This window comes from Pristiophorus japonicus, chromosome 24 (assembly GCF_044704955.1).
Source record: "Pristiophorus japonicus isolate sPriJap1 chromosome 24, sPriJap1.hap1, whole genome shotgun sequence".
Taxonomy (NCBI): domain Eukaryota; kingdom Metazoa; phylum Chordata; class Chondrichthyes; family Pristiophoridae; genus Pristiophorus; species Pristiophorus japonicus.
In genome coordinates this window covers 16,124,784-16,142,850 of record NC_092000.1, presented here as the reverse complement: position 1 = coordinate 16,142,850, position 18,067 = coordinate 16,124,784, and the positions used below count along the sequence as shown (strand labels likewise).

The 18,067-nt window shown below is 50.6% G+C and overlaps 1 protein-coding gene across 1 annotated transcript in view; it reads right to left on the bottom strand.

The window, feature by feature from the left end:
• The window catches only part of LOC139237822 (microtubule-associated serine/threonine-protein kinase 1-like), a 119,278-nt gene that overhangs the window by 70,329 nt on the left and 30,882 nt on the right, over positions 1-18,067 (bottom strand). Inside the window, exons 3-5 of the mRNA XM_070867049.1 lie at positions 17,237-17,312; positions 9,028-9,048; positions 5,252-5,330 (exon numbers count right to left, since the gene is read on the bottom strand). Coding sequence (XP_070723150.1) covers positions 5,252-5,330; positions 9,028-9,048; positions 17,237-17,312 — 176 coding nt within the window. The remainder of the gene's footprint in view (positions 1-5,251; positions 5,331-9,027; positions 9,049-17,236; positions 17,313-18,067) is intronic.

Here is an 18,067-nt window from a genome sequence, read left to right as displayed (position 1 = left end):
GTTACCATAGGAACAGGAGCAGGCCATTCAGCCCCTTGAGCCTGTTATCATAGGAACAGGAGCAGGCCATTCAGCCCCTTGAGCCTGTTATCATAGGAACAGGAGCAGGCCATTCAGCCCCTCGAGCCTGTTACCATAGGAACAGGAGCAGGCCATTCAGCCCCTTGAGCCTGTTATCATAGGAACAGGAGCAGGCCATTCAGCCCCTCGAGCCTGTTACCATAGGAACAGGAGCAGGCCATTCAGCCCCTTGAGCCTGTTATCATAGGAACAGGAGCAGGCCATTCAGCCCCTCGAGCCTGTTACCATAGGAACAGGAGCAGGCCATTCGGCCCCTTGAGCCTGTTATCATAGGAACAGGAGCAGGCCATTCGGCCCCTCGAGCCTGTTACCAATAGGAACAGGAGCAGGCCATTCGGCCCCTCGAGCCTGTTACCATAGGAACAGGAGCAGGCCATTCAGCCCCTCGAGCCTGTTACCATAGAAACAGGAGCAGGCCATTCAGCCCCTCGAGCCTGTACCGCCATTCATTTAGATCATGGCTCATTTGTATCTCAACTCCATTTACCTGCCTCTGCTCCATATCCCTCGATACCCTTAGCCAACAAAAATCTATCGACTTCAGTCTTGAAAGCTCCAATTAGCCCCGAGATTCCGCAGCCTTTTAGGAGAGAGTTCCAGATTTCCACCAGCCTTTGTGTGAAGAAATGCTTCCTGACATCACCCCTTTATGGCCTGGCTTTAAGTTTAAGATCTTGTCCCCTCATTCTCTGTACCTTCCCGATCACATCCTTTCAATATTTTAAACCCATCGATCGGATCACCCGTCAATCTTCTATACTCGAGGGAATACAAGCCAAGTTTATATAACCTGTCCTCATAACTTAACTCTCTGAACCTTCTTAAGTATTTTCTAAACGGTGAGAAACTAGGAACTGTGGAGGAGATTTTGGGAGTCCCAACTACACAAATCATTTAAAGCTAAAGCACTGGTACAAAAAGCTATCAAAAAGTCTGATGGAAGGTTGACCGTTATCTCAAGGGGACTGGAATACAAAATGAATACGGAAATCGGCGCGGTCCCGGTCTGCGAGACCATCAGCAGGCCGGGGCCATTGGAGGGAGCAGCGTACGGCGGCATACCACTGCAGGGAGCAGCGCGTGCTGCTGCAGGAGGGCGACGGCTGACTGCAGTGCGGGGCAGGTACAGCAGGAGCGGCGAGGTCGGGGCGAAGGAGCGGCGAGAGATTGTAGAGGGATGTGACCGGGGTCCAGGAGAGACGTGAGTTCGGGGCCCAGAAGAGGCGAGGGCCCAGGGGCAGCACGGGCCCAGCCCACACTGCGATATGTGCGCGCACTAGGTCCATGCAGCAGAGCTGGTCTCCAGTCATCTTGGTTAATCCTTGCCTCTGGACCAAGGCCTAGCTCTGTCAAGCCCGTGTGGTGGCTGGTGTGCAACGGCCACCCCACGTTAAAAAAATCCACACACAGGCATCTTCCATCCTTCAGGATGTAGTTCAGGATCTGGAATATTAGGTCCTTCATTGAAACATCTGTGAACGCATCCCTTTTCGGCGTGAAAGCAAGTCATCCTCGATACGAGGGGCCACCGATGATGATGGAATACAAAAGAGCAGGACGTTATGCTACAGTTATACAGAGCTTTGGGTCAGATCCCATCTGGACACTGCATTCAGTTCTGGGCACCGCATCTCAGGAGAGATATGTTGGCCCTGGAGGGGGTGCAGTACAGCTTTTCCAGAATGATACCAGGGCTTTGGTCACTTGAGTTTAATGATTGTTTAATAAATGTTAACTGGTTGCACATCAGAAGTTCCCAGTGTTAGGTAACCGGATTTTTAATTTTCTTTCCAAGGTTGTCTTGCAACCGAACTGTGACATCTACAATATAACGTCCATCAAGTGCTGATGCATCGTTTTAATGTAATAGTCACACCAGCAGACGTCACAATCTCCTGCTGGAAAAGGAGAGAAGTGACAGGGAACTTTGGCTAACCCAGAAGTCACGGCCTCGCTCCCGATCTCTGTAACCTCCTCCCGCCCCTACAACCCTCCCGATCTCTGTAACCTCCTCCCGCCCCCACAACCCTCCCGATCTCTGTAACCTCCTCCTGCCCCCACAACCCTCCCGATCTCTGTAACCTCCTCCTGCCCCCACAACCCTCCCGATCTCTGTAACCTCCTCCCGCCCCTACAACCCTCCCGATCTCTGTAACCTCCTCCCGCCCCCACACCCCTCCCGATCTCTGTAACCTCCTCCCGCCCCTACAACCCTCCCGATCTCTGTAACCTCCTCCCGCCCCCACACCCCTCCCGATCTCTGTAACCTCCTCCAGCCCCCATACCCCTCCCGATCTCTGTAACCTCCTCCAGCCCCCATACCCCTCCCGATCTCTGTAACCTCCTCCTGCCCCCACACCCCTCCCGATCTCTGTAACCTCCTCCCGCCCTGCACCCCTCCCGATCTCTGTAACCTCCTCCCGCCCCCACACCCCTCCCGATCTGTGTAACCTCCTCCCGCCCCCACACCCCTCCCGATCTCTGTAACCTCCTCCAGCCCCCACACCCCTCCCGATCTCTGTAACCTCCTCCAGCCCTGCACCCCTCCCGATCTCTGTAACCTCCTCCCGCCCCCACACCCCTCCCGATCTCTGTAACCTCCTCCAGCCCTACACCCCTCCCGATCTCTGTAACCTCCTCCAGCCCTACACCCCTCCCGATCTCTGTAACCTCCTCCAGCCCTACACCCCTCCCGATCTCTGTAACCTCCTCCAGCCCTACACCCCTCCCGATCTCTGTAACCTCCTCCCGCCCCCACACCCCTCCCGATCTCTGTAACCTCCTCCCGCCCTGCACCCCTCCCGATCTCTGTAACCTCCTTCCGCCCCCACACCCCTCCCGATCTCTGTAACCTCCTCCCGCCCTGCACCCCTCCCGATCTCTGTAACCTCCTCCAGCCCCCACACCCCTCCCGATCTCTGTAACCTCCTCCCGCCCCCACACCCCTCCCGATCTCTGTAACCTCCTCCCGCCCCTACAACCCTCCCTTTCTCTGTAACCTCCTCCAGCCCTGCACCCCTCCCGATCTCTGTAACCTCCTCCCGCCCCTACAACCCTCCCTTTCTCTGTAACCTCCTCCTGCCCTACAACCCTCCCGATCTCTGTAACCTCCTCCTGCCCCCACACCCCTCCCGATCTCTGTAACCTCCTCCCGCCCTGCACCCCTCCCGATCTCTGTAACCTCCTCCTGCCCTACAACCCTCCCGATCTCTGTAACCTCCTCCTGCCCCCACACCCCTCCCGATCTCTGTAACCTCCTCCAGCCCCCACACCCCTCCCGATCTCTGTAACCTCCTCCTGCCCTACAACCCTCCCGATCTCTGTAACCTCCTCCTGCCCCCACACCCCTCCCGATCTCTGTAACCTCCTCCAGCCCCCACACCCCTCCCGATCTCTGTAACCTCCTCCCGCCCCCACAACCCTCCCGATCTCTGTAACCTCCTCCCGCCCCCACACCCCTCCCGATCTCTGTAACCTCCTCCCGCCCTGCAACCCTCCCTTTCTCTGTAACCTCCTCCAGCCCTGCACCCCTCCCGATCTATGTAACCTCCTCCTGCCCCTACAACCCTCCCGATCTCTGTAACCTCCTCCCGCCCCCACAACCCTCCCGATCTCTGTAACCTCCTCCAGCCCTGCAACCCTCCCGATCTCTGTAACCTCCTCCCGCCCCCACAACCCTCCCGATCTCTGTAACCTCCTCCTGCCCCTACAACCCTCCCTTTCTCTGTAATCTCCTCCAGCCCTGCACCCCTCCCGATCTCTGTAACCTCCTCCAGCCCCCACACCCCTCCCGATCTCTGTAACATCCTCCAGCCCTGCAACCCTCCCTATCTCTGTAACCTCCTCCAGCCCCCACACCCCTCCCGATCTGTGTAACCTCCTCCAGCCCCCACACCCCTCCCGATCTCTGTAACATCCTCCAGCCCTGCAACCCTCCCTATCTCTGTAACCTCCTCCAGCCCTGCACCCCTCCCGATCTCTGTAACCTCCTCCAGCCCTGCAACCCTCCCGATCTCTGTAACCTCCTCCAGCCCCCATACCCCTCCCTATTTCTGTAACCCCCTCCAGCCCCAACACCCCTCCCGAACTTTGTAACCTCCTCCAGCCCTGCAACCCTCCCTTTCACTGTAACCTCCTCCAGCCCCTACACTCCCCCCGCCCCCCCCCGATTTCTGTAACCCCCTCCAGCCCCTACAACCCTCCCTTTCTCTGTAACCCCCTCCAGCCCCAACACCCCTCCCGATCTCTGTAACCTCCTCCAGCCCCTACAACCCTCCCTTTCTCTGTAACCTCCTCCAGCCCTGCACCCCTCCCGATCTCTGTAACATCCTCCCGCCCCTACAACCCTCCCTTTCTCTGTAACCTCCTCCAGCCCTACAACCCTCCCGATCTCTGTAACCTCCTCCAGCCCCCATACCCCCTCCAGCCCCAACACCCCTCCCGATCTCTGTAACCTCCTCCAGCCCCCATACCCCTCCCTATTTCTGTAACCCCCTCCAGCCCCAACACCCCTCCCGATCTCTGTAACCTCCTCCAGCCCTGCAACCCTCCCTTTCACTGTAACCTCCTCCAGCCCCTACACTCCCCCCCCCACGATTTCTGTAACCCCCTCCAGCCCCAACACCCCTCCCTATCTCAATAACCTTCTCCAGCCACTACAACCCTCCCGATCTCTAAATCTCCTCCAGCCCTTACACCCCTCCCTATCTCTATAACCTCCTCCATCACTGCAACCCTCCGAGATCTCCGCATTCTTCCAATTCTGGTCTCTTGAGCACCCCCAATTTCCCTCGCTCCACCGCTGGGGGCCATGCCTTCAGCTGCCTTGGCCCTAAGCTTTAGAATCCCCTCCCTAAACCTCTCCGCCTCTCTCTCCTCCTTCAAGATGCTGCTTAAAACCTACCTCTTTGACCAAGCTTTTGCTCACCTGCCCTAATATCTCCTTAAGTGACTCAGTGTGGAATTCTGTTTGATAATGTGCTCCTGTGAAGTGCCCTGGGTGGTCCCGTTAAAAGGCATGGTATAAATGCAAGTTGTTGAGAATGAAAGCCCTGTATTAAAGGGGCTCGGCCACAGAGAAACCATAGCAACAGCAGCCACCACCGCCGGCCCTTAATGAATGCCCCTCCTTTGAAAGTTCAAAGGTTAAAGTGAAAGAGATAACACCTACAGACACGGTGGAGCTGGGGGTGTTGGTGCCATACCCCGAGGACGGCAGTGAGGCGAGGGACCATCGACGTCCATCTGCCCTGGAAACACAAAAGGAGGTATTTGAAACAACAGCACGCGCGGTCCCTTTAAGCCTTAAAGCAGTAGCTCCCCTTTAACCCTTTTAGCTGCTGAACCATGTTGATAGCTGTTGATCAACTGCTGCCAAATCCCCATTCCCACAGGGATCAATAAATGTAAAAGCAGAAGTTTTGTCCATCCCAATTTAACAGGACTTTTGGGGAATGTTGTTAAAGTGTTTCATTGTGAACTGCCGCTAGTCGCTGGCTACTGCAATGTATTTGCTTTCTGAGTTCTTTGCTTAAGAACTAGTTGGTTTATTAACAAAGGTTTAACAATCACACTACACATTACCAGTTCATCCACCAGGCTCATAACTGCATACCTCATCGTGGATCCCCTGAACCCAATTGACCGGGGTTTTATTGAGGCTTGTGAACATCACATGACTGGCTAAGCCACTCACAGTGCAACAGTTCGACAATTATTTTAAATTAAATGATAAAGCCGAGTGCCCCACAAATTAATAAATGAAATGAGAACTTTGCCAAATCAAATAAAAAATTGGTTGCCAGGGGTGATGGTGCACTCCAGTCCCTCCAGCGCCCACCTCTCGCGGAAGGCCGCGCGCGTACCGGTGGACACCGTGTGCTCCATCTCCACGGACACCCTGGCGCGATCGTAATCACGGAAGAGAGGCAGGCAGTCGGGCTGAATGACCCCCTCGACCGCCCGCTGCCTGGACCGGTTAATGGCCACCTTAGCCTTGCTCAGGACCAGTCCTACGAGGAGGCCTTCCGACCTCCTGCTCTCTTCTGCACCGGGTACCCAAAGATCAGGAACGTGGGACTGAAGTGCAGCCAGAAATCAAGGAACAGTCCCTTCAAATATTGGAACAGGGGCTGTAACCTCTCACACTGTACATAAACGTGGAACACGGACCCCACCAGACCGCAGAAGTTGCAGGCGGCCTGGGAGTCCGTGAACCGACTTAAAAACTTAATGCACGGGACTGCTCCAGGCCAAGTCCCCAATAAATAGAGGGAGGACTCCCACATAGAGCGTCAACAGCGCTGCAATCCTATGAGCATACTCACAGGTGCCAACATTACATCCACACTCTGAGATAGTGCTGCATTCTTCTATCGCACTTGATGAAGTGCGGGCGAGGCAGGGGGAGTGGGAGAGGAAACATTTATAATCTGTTCAGCCAAATGAAAAAACTTCAAACCCGACCTGTTCCTTGTCTGAGGCTGAACCACACTTGTACGGTGTCAAATTTTTGGTTTCATAATACTCCTGTGAAGCGCCTTGGGACTTCCAGTTTATTCGGGGATGAGACAAAGGGGCATCCATAAACATGTGGGAAAGGGTGTATTCCCCTTTAAATAACAGACCATTAGCCCTTCCATTTTATGTTTGTCCTGTGATTTCCAATTGAAGGATTCTCACATATTAATGCACAAAGTTATGCTAATTTAGTCTTCAAATTTCACGAGGGCCACACGGAGTCCCAACCTCGCCAAAGAAATCACAACAAGGTTTTGCTTCTCATTCCTGGTCACAAAGGGACTGAATTTCGGGCGCTTAAAAATGGGCGCAGTCTCAAAATAAGCACACAATTGCTGTCATGGGGCAAGGATTCCTCCGGCCACTGTCTGCATACACCTGCCAGCGTGTCGGTGGAAGGTTTGCCGGCCCACCGTTTTGTAACCGAAAATATTTTTGCGACGCATTCTGCGATTTCACTCTGGAATAGGAGATCAGCACGGACACCATGACAGAGCACACAGTGGAGTGGAGGAATTCTTGCCCCTGAGCGAGCGGAAAGGCCTACGTGGGGAAGAAAAGCAAATCGGCAATGCAATCCAGTCACTGTAAAGGCATGGCATGGAATCCCAGCGGGAACTGATCCCCCCCACCCACTCCCCTCCACCCCCTCGTCTGGGATGGCAGGACTGTCGTACGAGGAGAGATTGGGTCGACTAGGCCTGTATCCATTAGCGTCGAGAAGAATGAGAGGGATGTAATTGAAACGTATAAAATTCTGACGGGGCTGGACAGACTGGATGCAGGGAGGATGTTTCCCCTGGCTGGGAAGTCGAGAACAAGGGGTCACAGTCTCAGGACACGGGGTAGGAAATTTAGGACCGAGATGAGGAGAAATTTCTTCACTCAGAGGGTGGTGAACCTGTGGAATTCTCTACCACAGAAGGCTGTGGAGGCCAAGTCACTGAATATATTTAAGAGGGTGATAGATAGATTTCTAGAAACAAAAGGCACCAAGGGTTATGGGGAAAAAGCGGGAATATGGTGTTGAGATAGAGGATCAGCCATGATCATACTGAATGGCGGTGCAGACTCGAAGGGCCGAATGGCCTACCCCTGCTCCTATTGTCTATGTTTCTATGAAACCGTGAATTGATTCTCTTTCTATTTGGGGCTCCTGAAGTATCTCCGCTGAAGGCACGGACCCTCGTTCGGTAGAGTTCCACTGCCACCGGTTGGCATTTGGGGGCACCGCAGATAAGCTTGATCCTGTTCCCATCCTGACGCATGTAGTGGCTCAGTGGGTAGCACCCTCGCCTCTGAGTCAGAAGAACATAAGAAATAGGAGCAGGCCCCATATGGCCCCTCGAGCCTGCTCCGCCATTTAATATGATCATGGCTGATCCGATCATGGACTCAGATCCACTTCCCTGCCCGCTTCCCATAACGCCTTATTCCCTTATCGGTTAATAAACTGTCCATCTCTGTCTTAAATTTATTCAATGTCCCAGCTTCCACAGCTCTCTGAGGCAGCGAATTCCACAGATTTACAACCCTCTGAGAAAAGAAATTTCTCCTCATCTCAGTTTTAAATGGGCGGCCCCTTATTCTAAGATTATGCCCCCTAGTTCTAGTTTCCCCCATCAGTGGAAACATCCTCTCTGCATCCACCTTGTCAAGCCCCCTCATAATCTTATATGTTTTGATAAGATCGCCTCTCATTCTTCTGAATTCCAATGAGTAGAGGCCCAACCTACTCAACCTTTCCTCATAAGTCAACCCCCTCATCTCTGGAATCAACCTAGTGAACCTTCTCTGAACTGCCTCCAAAGCAAGTATATCCTTTCTTGAGCACAAAATCTAGGCTGACACTCCCAGTGCAGTACCGAGGGAGCTCCGCACTGTCGGAGGTGCCGTCTTTCGGACGAGGCCTTAAATCGAGACCCCGTCTGCTCTCTCAGGTGGATGTGAAAAAAAAAAACCACGGCACGATTTGGAAAAAGTTGTCCCCACGGAGTCCTGGCCAACATTTATCCCTCAATCACGAAAAATCAGATTGCCCGGACAATATGTTATTGCTGTTTGTGGGAGCTTGCTGTGCGTAAATTGGCTGCCGGGTTTCCAACATTACAACAGTGATTGTGCTTCACTGGACGAAAGGCGCTTTGGGACGTCCTGTCGTTATGAAAGGTAAGTCTTTCTTTCTTTATTTGTGCTGTGGTGTTGGTTGGGTCTGGTTTAATTGCCGATTTGCTAATCTTGAAAACACAGCACATCGAAGGTCAACATGCGTCATGACACACGAGAGAAAGGAAACAGAAGGGAAGGCTGGTCACATGACACCACCAATTAACCACAGGTTCCAAGATGGCGGCCACCTTGAACCAATTCACAAAACCTGAGCACAGCATCCAGCCCTAACACACCCACAACACAGACTGGAGTTACCTGTCAGTGCGATGGCCATGACTGCAAGGAAAGAAACAGGTTGAAGCAACAACAGGTTGAGAAGCTAGAGTGGAAAAGGCACGGAGTAAACTGCTCATGTCCCCCCATGTGCTCTTCCACCTTGATACAGGTTTCTGAGGTAAATCACCACACAGTTCAAAAAAAGACTTACATTTCTACAGCGCCTTTCAGGATGTCTCAAAATGCTTTACGGCCAATGACAGACTTTTTAAAAAAAAGTGTAGTTGTAATAGAGAGCTCCACCTAGTGGACTACTGTGATAATGCGACCACTGCTGTTTATACAATAAAAGGATGTTCCAGAATGGAGCAATCTTGTATGTGTGTGTTTATGATTTTGTAAAGAAGATATCACAGTGGTCACTGTTGTAATGTAGGATTAACGGCAGCCAATTTGCGCACAGCACGCTCCCACAAACAGGCAATAGTTCGGAAGGACATTAGCTTGGATGATGTGGAATCTATATGGGTAGAGCTGCAGAATACCAAAGGGCAAAAAACGTTAGTGGGAGTTGTGTACAGACCTCCAAACAGTAGTAGTGATGTTGGGGAGGGCATCAAACATGAAATTAGGGGTGCGTGCAATAAAGGTGCAGCAGTTATAATGGGTGACTTTAATATGCACATAGATTGGGTTAACCAAACTGGAAGCAATACGGTGGAGGAGGATTTCCTGGAGTGCATAAGGGATGGTTTTTTAGACCAATATATCGAGGAACCAACTAGGGGGGAGGCCATCTTAGACTGGGTGTTGTGTAATGAGAGAGGATTAATTAGCAATCTCGTTGTGCGAGACCCCTTGGGGAAGAGTGACCATAATATGGTGGAATTCTGCATTAGGATGGAGAATGAAACAGTTAATTCAGAGACCATGGTCCAGAACTTAAAGAAGGGTAACTTTGAAGGTATGAGGCGTGAATTTGCTAGGATAGATTGCCGAATGATACTGAAGGGGTTGACTGTGGATGGGCAATAGCAGACATTTAGAGACCGCATGGATGAACTACAACAATTGTACATTCCTGTCTGGCGTAAAAATAAAAAAGGGAAGGTGGCTCAACCGTGGCTATCAAGGGAAATCAGGGATAGTTTTAAAGCCAAGGAAGTGGCATACAAATTGGCCAGAAATAGCAGCGAACCCGGGGACTGGGAGAAATTTAGAACTCAGCAGAGGAGGACAAAGGGTTTGATTAGGGCAGGGAAAATGGAGTACGAGAAGAAGCTTGCAGGGAACATTAAGACGGATTGCAAAAGTTTCTATAGATATGTAAAGAGAAAAAGGTTAGTAAAGACAAATGTAGGTCCCCTGCAGTCAGAATCAGAGGAAGTCATAATGGGGAACAAAGAAATGGCGGACCAATTGAACAAGTACTTTGATTCGGTATTCACTGAGGAGGACACAAACAACCTTCCGGATATAAAAGGGGTCGGAGGGTCTTGTAAGGAGGAGGAACTAAGGGAAATCCTCATTAGTCGGGAAATTGTGTTGGGGAAATTGATGGAATTGAAGGCCGATAAATCTCCAAGGCCTGATGGACTGCATCCCAGAGTACTTAAGGAGGTGGCTTTGGAAATAGTGGATGCATTGACAGTCATTTTCCAACATTCCATTGACTCTGGATCAGTTCCTATGGAGTGGAGGGTAGCCAATGTAACCCCACTTTTTAAAAAAGGAGGGAGAGAGATAACAGGGAATTATAGACCGGTCAGCCTGACATCGGTAGTGGGTAAAATGATGGAATCAATTATTAAGGATGTCATAGCAGTGCATTTGGAAAGAGGTGACATGATAGGTCCAAGTCAGCATGGATTTGTGAAAGGGAAATCATGCTTGACAAATCTTCTGGAATTTTTTGAGGATGTTTCCAGTCGAGTGGACAAGGGAGAACCAGTTGATGTGGTATATTTGGACTTTCAGAAGGCTTTCGACAAGGTCCCACACAAGAGATTAATGTGCAAAGTTAAAGCACATGGAATTGGGGGTAGTGTGCTGACATGGATTGAGAACTGGTTGTCAGACAGGAAGCAAAGAGTAGGAGTAAATGGGGACTTTTCAGAATGGTAGGCAGTGACTAGTGGGGTACCGCAAGGTTCTGTGCTGGGGCCCCAGCTGTTTACACTGTATATTAATGATTTAGACGAGGGGATTAAATGTAGTATCTCCAAATTTGCAGATGACACTAAGTTGGGTGGCAGTGTGAGCTGCGAGGAGGATGCTATGAGGCTGCAAAGCGACTTGGATAGGTTAGGTGAGTGGGCAAATGCATGGCAGATGAAGTATAATGTGGATAAATGTGAGGTTATCCACTTTGGTGGTATAAACAGAGACAGACTATTATCTGAATGGTGACAGATTAAGAAAAGGGGAGGTGCAACGAGACCTGGGTGTCATGGTACATCAGTCACTGAAGGTTGGCATGCAGGTGCAGCAGACGGTTAAGAAAGCAAATGGCATGTTGGCCTTCATAGCGAGGGGATTTGAGTACAGGGGCAGGGAGGTGTTGCTACAGTTGTACAGGGCCTTGGTGAGGCCACACCTGGAGTATTGTGTACAGTTTTGGTCTCCTAACCTGAGGAAGGACATTCTTGCTATTGAGGGAGTGCAGCGAAGGTTCACCAGACTGATTCCCGGGATGGCGGGACTGACCTATCAAGAAAGACTGGATCAACTGGGCTTGTATTCACTGGAGTTCAGAAGAATGAGAGGGGACCTCATAGAAACGTTTAAAATTCTGACGGGGTTAGACAGGTTAGATGCAGGAAGAATGTTCCCAATGTTGGGGAAGTCCAGAGCCAGGGGACACAGTCTAAGGATAAGGGGGAAGCCATTTAGGACCGAGATGAGGAGGAATTTCTTCACCCAGAGAGTGTTGAACCTGTGGAATTCTCTACCACAGAAAGTTGTTGAGGCCAATTCACTAAATATATTCAAAAAGGAGTTAGATGAAGTCCTTACTTCTAGGGGGAATCAAGGGGTATGGTGAGAAAGCAGGAATGAGGTGCTGAAGTTGCATGTTCAGCCATGAACTTATTGAATGGCGGTGCAGGCTAGAAGGGCCGAATGGCCTACTCCTGCACCTATTTTCTATGTTTCTATGACCAGATAATCTGTTTTTAGTGATGTTGGTTGAGGGATAAGTATTGGCCAGGACACCGGGGATAACTCCACTGCTTTTCTTTGAATAGGATCTTTTGTGTTCACCTGAGAGAGTAGACAGGGCCTCGGTTTAACGCCTCATCCGAAAGGCAGCACCTCCAACGAGTGCAGCGTTCCCTCAGCACTGCACTGGGAGTATCAGCCTGGATTTTTGTGCTCAAGTCCCTGGAGTGGGACTTGAACCCACAACCTTCTGACTCAGAGGCGCGAGTGCTACCCACTGAGCCACAGCTGACACTGTTCCTTGCCATATTAATGCATAAATACGTGGGGTTGGAATGGAAATAAATATAAATTCCAACAGGTGCTTGACAATGCTGTTGTCCATTTTGTTCTCCTCCTGAAGGTACTAATCTCAGCCAGGGCATCCCTGCATTGTACCTCAGTGTCATTACATTGGAGAGAGATGGTGGCGGGGGCAGGGGAATTAGCCAGGGTGCCTGCTGTTTAATCATTATCCAGACCCTTGCTCGATAATGAATGGCTGCGGATGCCCGATGAGATTCGCACTTGTAGAATTACCCGCTGAGGCAAGGTACTGGAGCCATTGTCTTTACAGCCATGCAGCATGAGTACCTGCACCCTCACAGAGGGCGATATCTAATGGCACAAGTGCTGTCGGTTCATAGTGGCTGAGGAGAGGGAGTTAAGAAAATACTCACTTCTCAGCTCAACGCCAACTCCTTTTAAGCCAAACGTTAAATTAAAACAAACTGTTGCAATTTTGCAAAAAAATAATCCAAACGTGTCGTGGGTTCAAGCCCCACTCCAGGGATTTGAGCATAAAATCTAGGCTGACACTCCCAGTGCAGAGCTGAGGAAGCGCTGCACTGTCGGAGGTGCCGTCTTTCGGATGAGACTTTAGACCGAGGCCTCGTCAGCTCTCAGGTAGATGCAAAAAATCCTATGGCTCTATTTCGAAGAAGAGCATGGGAGTTCTCCCCGGTGTCCTGGCCAATAGTTATTCCTCAATCAACATAACAAAAATAAACAGATTATCTGGTCGTTATCTCCCATTGCTGCTTGTGGGAGCTTGCTGTGCGCCAATTGGCTGCTGCGTTTCCGACACTACAACAGGAACTACACCTGCGTGAAAACACCAGCGGCAGGGCGGAGCCATAAAAGGAGTGGTGTGGAGTGCCCCGAAGCAGCGTGGAGGCATAATACGTCAGGGAGCAGTGTGAGCTGGTGCAGGAGGGCAACGGCAGCGAAGCGTGACATCATCAAGGTCCAGGTCAGTGATTGGAGCGTGGGCAGGTACAGCAGGAGCGGCGAGGTCAGGCGAAGGAGCGGCGAGAGAAACTGTAGAGGGGTGTGATCAGGACCCAGGAGAGGCATGAGTTCGGGGCCAGAAGAGGCGAGGGCCCAGGGGCAGCACGGGCCAGCCCACACTGTGCGATATGTGCGCGCACTAGGTCCGTGCAGCAGAGCTGGTCTCCAGTCGTCCTGGTTAATCCTTGCCACTGGACCAAGACCTGGCTCTGTCAAGCCCGTGTGGTGGCTGGTGTGCAACGGCCACCCCACGTTAAAAAAATCCACGCACAGGCATCTTCCACCCTTCAGGATGTAGTTCGGGATCTGGAATATTAGGTCCTTCATTGAAACACCTGTGAACTCATCTTTTTTTGGCGTGGAAGCAAGTCATCCTCGCTTCGAGGGATGATGACTTTGATGATGACACTTCAAAAGTACTTCATGGGCTGTAAAGTGCTTTGGATGTCCGTGAAAGGCATTGTGTAAAATGAAAATCTTCCTTTTCAAATCAAGTGAGTGTTAAACACCAAATATAGCTCGATGATTATATCCTGCAGGTCTGTCTCACTTCCACTGTACTCATCTATACCACCCTCACAGTCACACACACACACACGCGTTTCAATCACCCAGTCCCACTTACTCTCTTCTCCACACACACGCACACAGTACAACCTGTTTGCAAGTACAGATATAGCCACCTCTCCACTGATGAGGATCACTCCCGATAACTGTCGGGGTAATTAGCTCCTTGAGACCAACTGTCCTACATTTAAGTTCCCCAAACACTCACAAATGGAACTCGGTGTTCTATATTTTATTAATTCTGTCACATCAGATATCTTTGCGAGCGGACGGGTTTGCCATTAACCCCTCAAGTACCGCAGTACACCGCGAGTACACAGGGGTCAGTAAAAATGACCGATTTAATCCCAGTTTCTTTCACTTCCAATGGACGCCCCGCTCCCTTGCCCCAGACGGAGGCAAGGGAACACAGTCTGTACCACGGCCTTAACCACAGTCATGCCAAAACTCCATTCCATTTATCGCAAGGGGGTGGGAGTATAAGAGTAAGGAAGTCTCGTTACAATTGTACGAGGCCTCGGTGAGACCACACCTGGAGTACTGTGCACAGTTTTGGTCTCCTATCTAAGGAAGGATATACTTGCCTTGGTGCAACAAAGGTTCACTAGATTGATTCCTGGGATGGGAGGACTGTTTTATGATGAGAGATGGTGTAGAATGGGCCGATATTCTGGAGTTTAGAAGAATGGGAGGTGATTTCATTGAAACATACAAGATTCTGAGGGGATTGACAGGGTAGATGCTGAGAGGTTGTTTTTCCCCTGGCTGGAGTGTCTAGAACCAGGGGGCATAGTCTCAGGATAAGGGGTCAGCCATTTAAGACTGAGATGAGGAGGAATTTCTTCACTCAGAGGGTGGTGAATCTTTGGAATTCTCTGCCCCAGAGGGCTGTGGATGCTGTGTCTCTGAAAATATTCAGGGCTGAGATCGATAGATTTTTGGGGTCTGTGGGGGATCAAGGGATATGGGGATCGGGCGGGAAAGTGGAGTTGAGGTTGAAGATTAGCCGTGATCTTATTGAATGGCGGAGCAGGTTCGAGGGGCCGCATGGCCTACTCCTGCTCCTATTTTCTTATGTTCTTATGTTCTTATTCCACTGACTGACAAGAGATACCAGTGGGAAAATTGCCAAATCGAATCACCCTGAGAACATCCAAACCTCTCCGTGCTTCCCTCCCTATTATCTGAAAATACTGAAGTTGAGGCACGTTAACCTGAGCCACAAATGGACCGATTCAAGACGTGAGGGGGGTGGGACAATCCCAGGACAATTAGAGGTTTGGGATTCGGAGTCTTCTTTCTCCCCCTCTTGTTTCCCACAATATTTTCCCTCAGGATTTTACCGTCTCCATTTTCTCAATTTATTCTGCCTGGTTACTCGTACCCAGCCTCGAATAATATAAGGCAGAGTGAGCCCACAATGTACATTGTTCACACTGCATGGCTTCTATTCAGTCACTAGAACATTCTGTGACAGATACCCGGCCCCCACCTCATGGCCCAATATATAGTGCAGGAACAGACCATTCGGCCCAACTGGTCCGTGTTCATGCTCCACACGAGCCTCCTCTCACCCCTCTTCATCTCACCCCATCACCATATCCTTCTATTCCTTTTCTCCCTCATGTGTTTAACTAGCCTCCCCTTAAAGGCTCTCTGCTATTCACCTCAAATCACTCCCTGTGGCAGCGAGTTCCACATTCTCACCACTCTCTGGGTAAAGAAGTTTCTCCTGAATTCCCAATTGAATTTATTAGTGACTATCTTATATTGATGACCTCTAGTTTTGGATCCTCCACAAGTGGAAACATTTGTGACACGTACACTTACACCCTTGTCCAATACTCCATCTTGGACCAGTTCAGGTCAGTTGATCTGTGGAACTGGATAGAGACTGATCAAATTAAGGGTAATTTAGCTGGGACCCACACATACTGCAGTGAAAGGAAAATTTAATTGCCTAATTCTGAGTTGTATTCAAACTCAGACGCTTCATGTAAAAGGACACTTATTTATTGTATCTCCACGGCCCTTAAAATAATAATTTATAAACTTTTCGGAGGACGATGAACGAACAGAGTGTTACATGCCACCGTAGTCACTATTCAATCCAGCATCTGTGCCTTTGCTACCTCCAGACCCAACTATTCCAGCGCTCTCCTGGCCTACCTTCCGAGTTCTACCCTCCATAAACTTGAGCTCATCCAAATCTTTCTACCCATGTCCTAACTCGCACCCAGTCCCGTTCACCCATCACCCCTGTGCTCGCTGACCTACATTGGCTCTCGGTCTGACAACGCCACAATTTTAAAATTCTCATCCGCGTGTTCAAATCCCTCCATGGCCTCGCCCCTCCCTATCTCTGTCACCTTCTCCAGCCCCACAACCCACGAGACCTTTGCACTCCTCCAATTCTGCTCTCTAACACATCCCCGATTTTAATCGCTCCACCATTGGCGGCTGTGCCTTCAGCTGCCGAGGCCCTTAGCTCTGGAATTCTCTCCCTACACCTCTCCACCTCTCTCTCTCCTCCTTTTAAGACACTCCTTAAAACCTACCTCTTTGACCACGCCCTGTCCTAATACTTCCTTATGTGGCTCGGTGTCAAATTTGTTTGATAATGCCACTGTGAAGCACCTTTTGAATGTTTTACTACATTAGAGATGCTATATAAATGCAAGTTGTTGCTGTCTCCTTGTCCAAACTATTTGTTTCATGGGTTCTTTACTTAAGAATTCATAGCAACACATTGCTATTGAGAACCAGTTGGTTTATTAACAAAGGTTTAACAATCACACTACACATTACCAGTTCATCCACCAGGCTCACAACTGCATACCTCATTGTAGATGATCTGGATCCAACTGGCTGGGGTTTTATTGAGTCTTCTTGGCATCATGTGACTGGCTAAGCCATTCACAATGCAACAGTTCTCCAACTATTTTAAGTAGAACTTTTGGCAAGGGAACTAGAACACATAAATTTCCAAATAAAAACTGTAACGGAAACTTAGATCACATTAAAATTTGGTTGCCGGGGGTGACGATGCACTCCAGTCCGGTGCCCCGCCCCTCGCGAAGGCCACGAGCGTACCCCCGGACACCGCAACAGCTCCACAAACCTGTGAGCACGCGCACAGGCGCATACATTACACAACTGACCTTTCACCTCTTGGAGTAAAAGCCGCCCTTACCTTCGAGAGGTGATGAATGAAAAGTGAGCCGGGGCATTGGGGGAGAAGTTCCGGGGACTGTCCAAGGGGCTGCTGCCTGAACAAGGGAACAAAGCACACGAGAGATCAACTGGAAGTTCCTCACATCGCAAACCTTCAAACTTAATGGGGCCCCGCCCTGGATTTATCCTCTTTTAGGGAAAAAAAATGGTGAGGGAGGTCACGGTGCGTTCTTGCGGCGCTCCCGCACGGCAACAGTCAACGGCGCGATATTCACGTCAGCGCCGATGACATCAGCATGTCGCTGACGAGCCGTGTCACGGCGCCGCGTCGTAACGTCCCTCCCCTTCTCCAAAAGGAAGGCCAAATGCGCAGCACCTTCACCGGGCCACTGGGGTCACCAGGGAGGGTGTCGGCCAGACCAGCGGCCGCCATTGTTGGCCCAACTTTTCACAAAAAAGATGGCGGCCGCCGCGGCGGCTTCATCGTCCCACGCAGACCTCGCTCCCGCAAGATGTCTGCGCTCCTCTAATTCTGCCCTTGTGAGAATCCCTGATTATAATCGCTCAACCATTGGTGGCCGTGCCTTCTGTTGCCTGGGCCCCAAGCTCTGGAACTCCCTCCCTAAACCTCTCATAGAAATATAGAAAATAGGAGCAATATGATCATGGCTGATCCTCTATCTCATCACCATATTCCCGCTTTTTCCCCATACCCCTTGATGCCTTTTGTGTCTAGAAATCTATCTATCTCCCTCTTAAATATATTCAGTGACTTGGCCTCCACAGCCTTCTGTGGGAGAGAATTCCACAGGTTCACCACCCTCTGAGTGAAAACATTTTCTCCTCATCT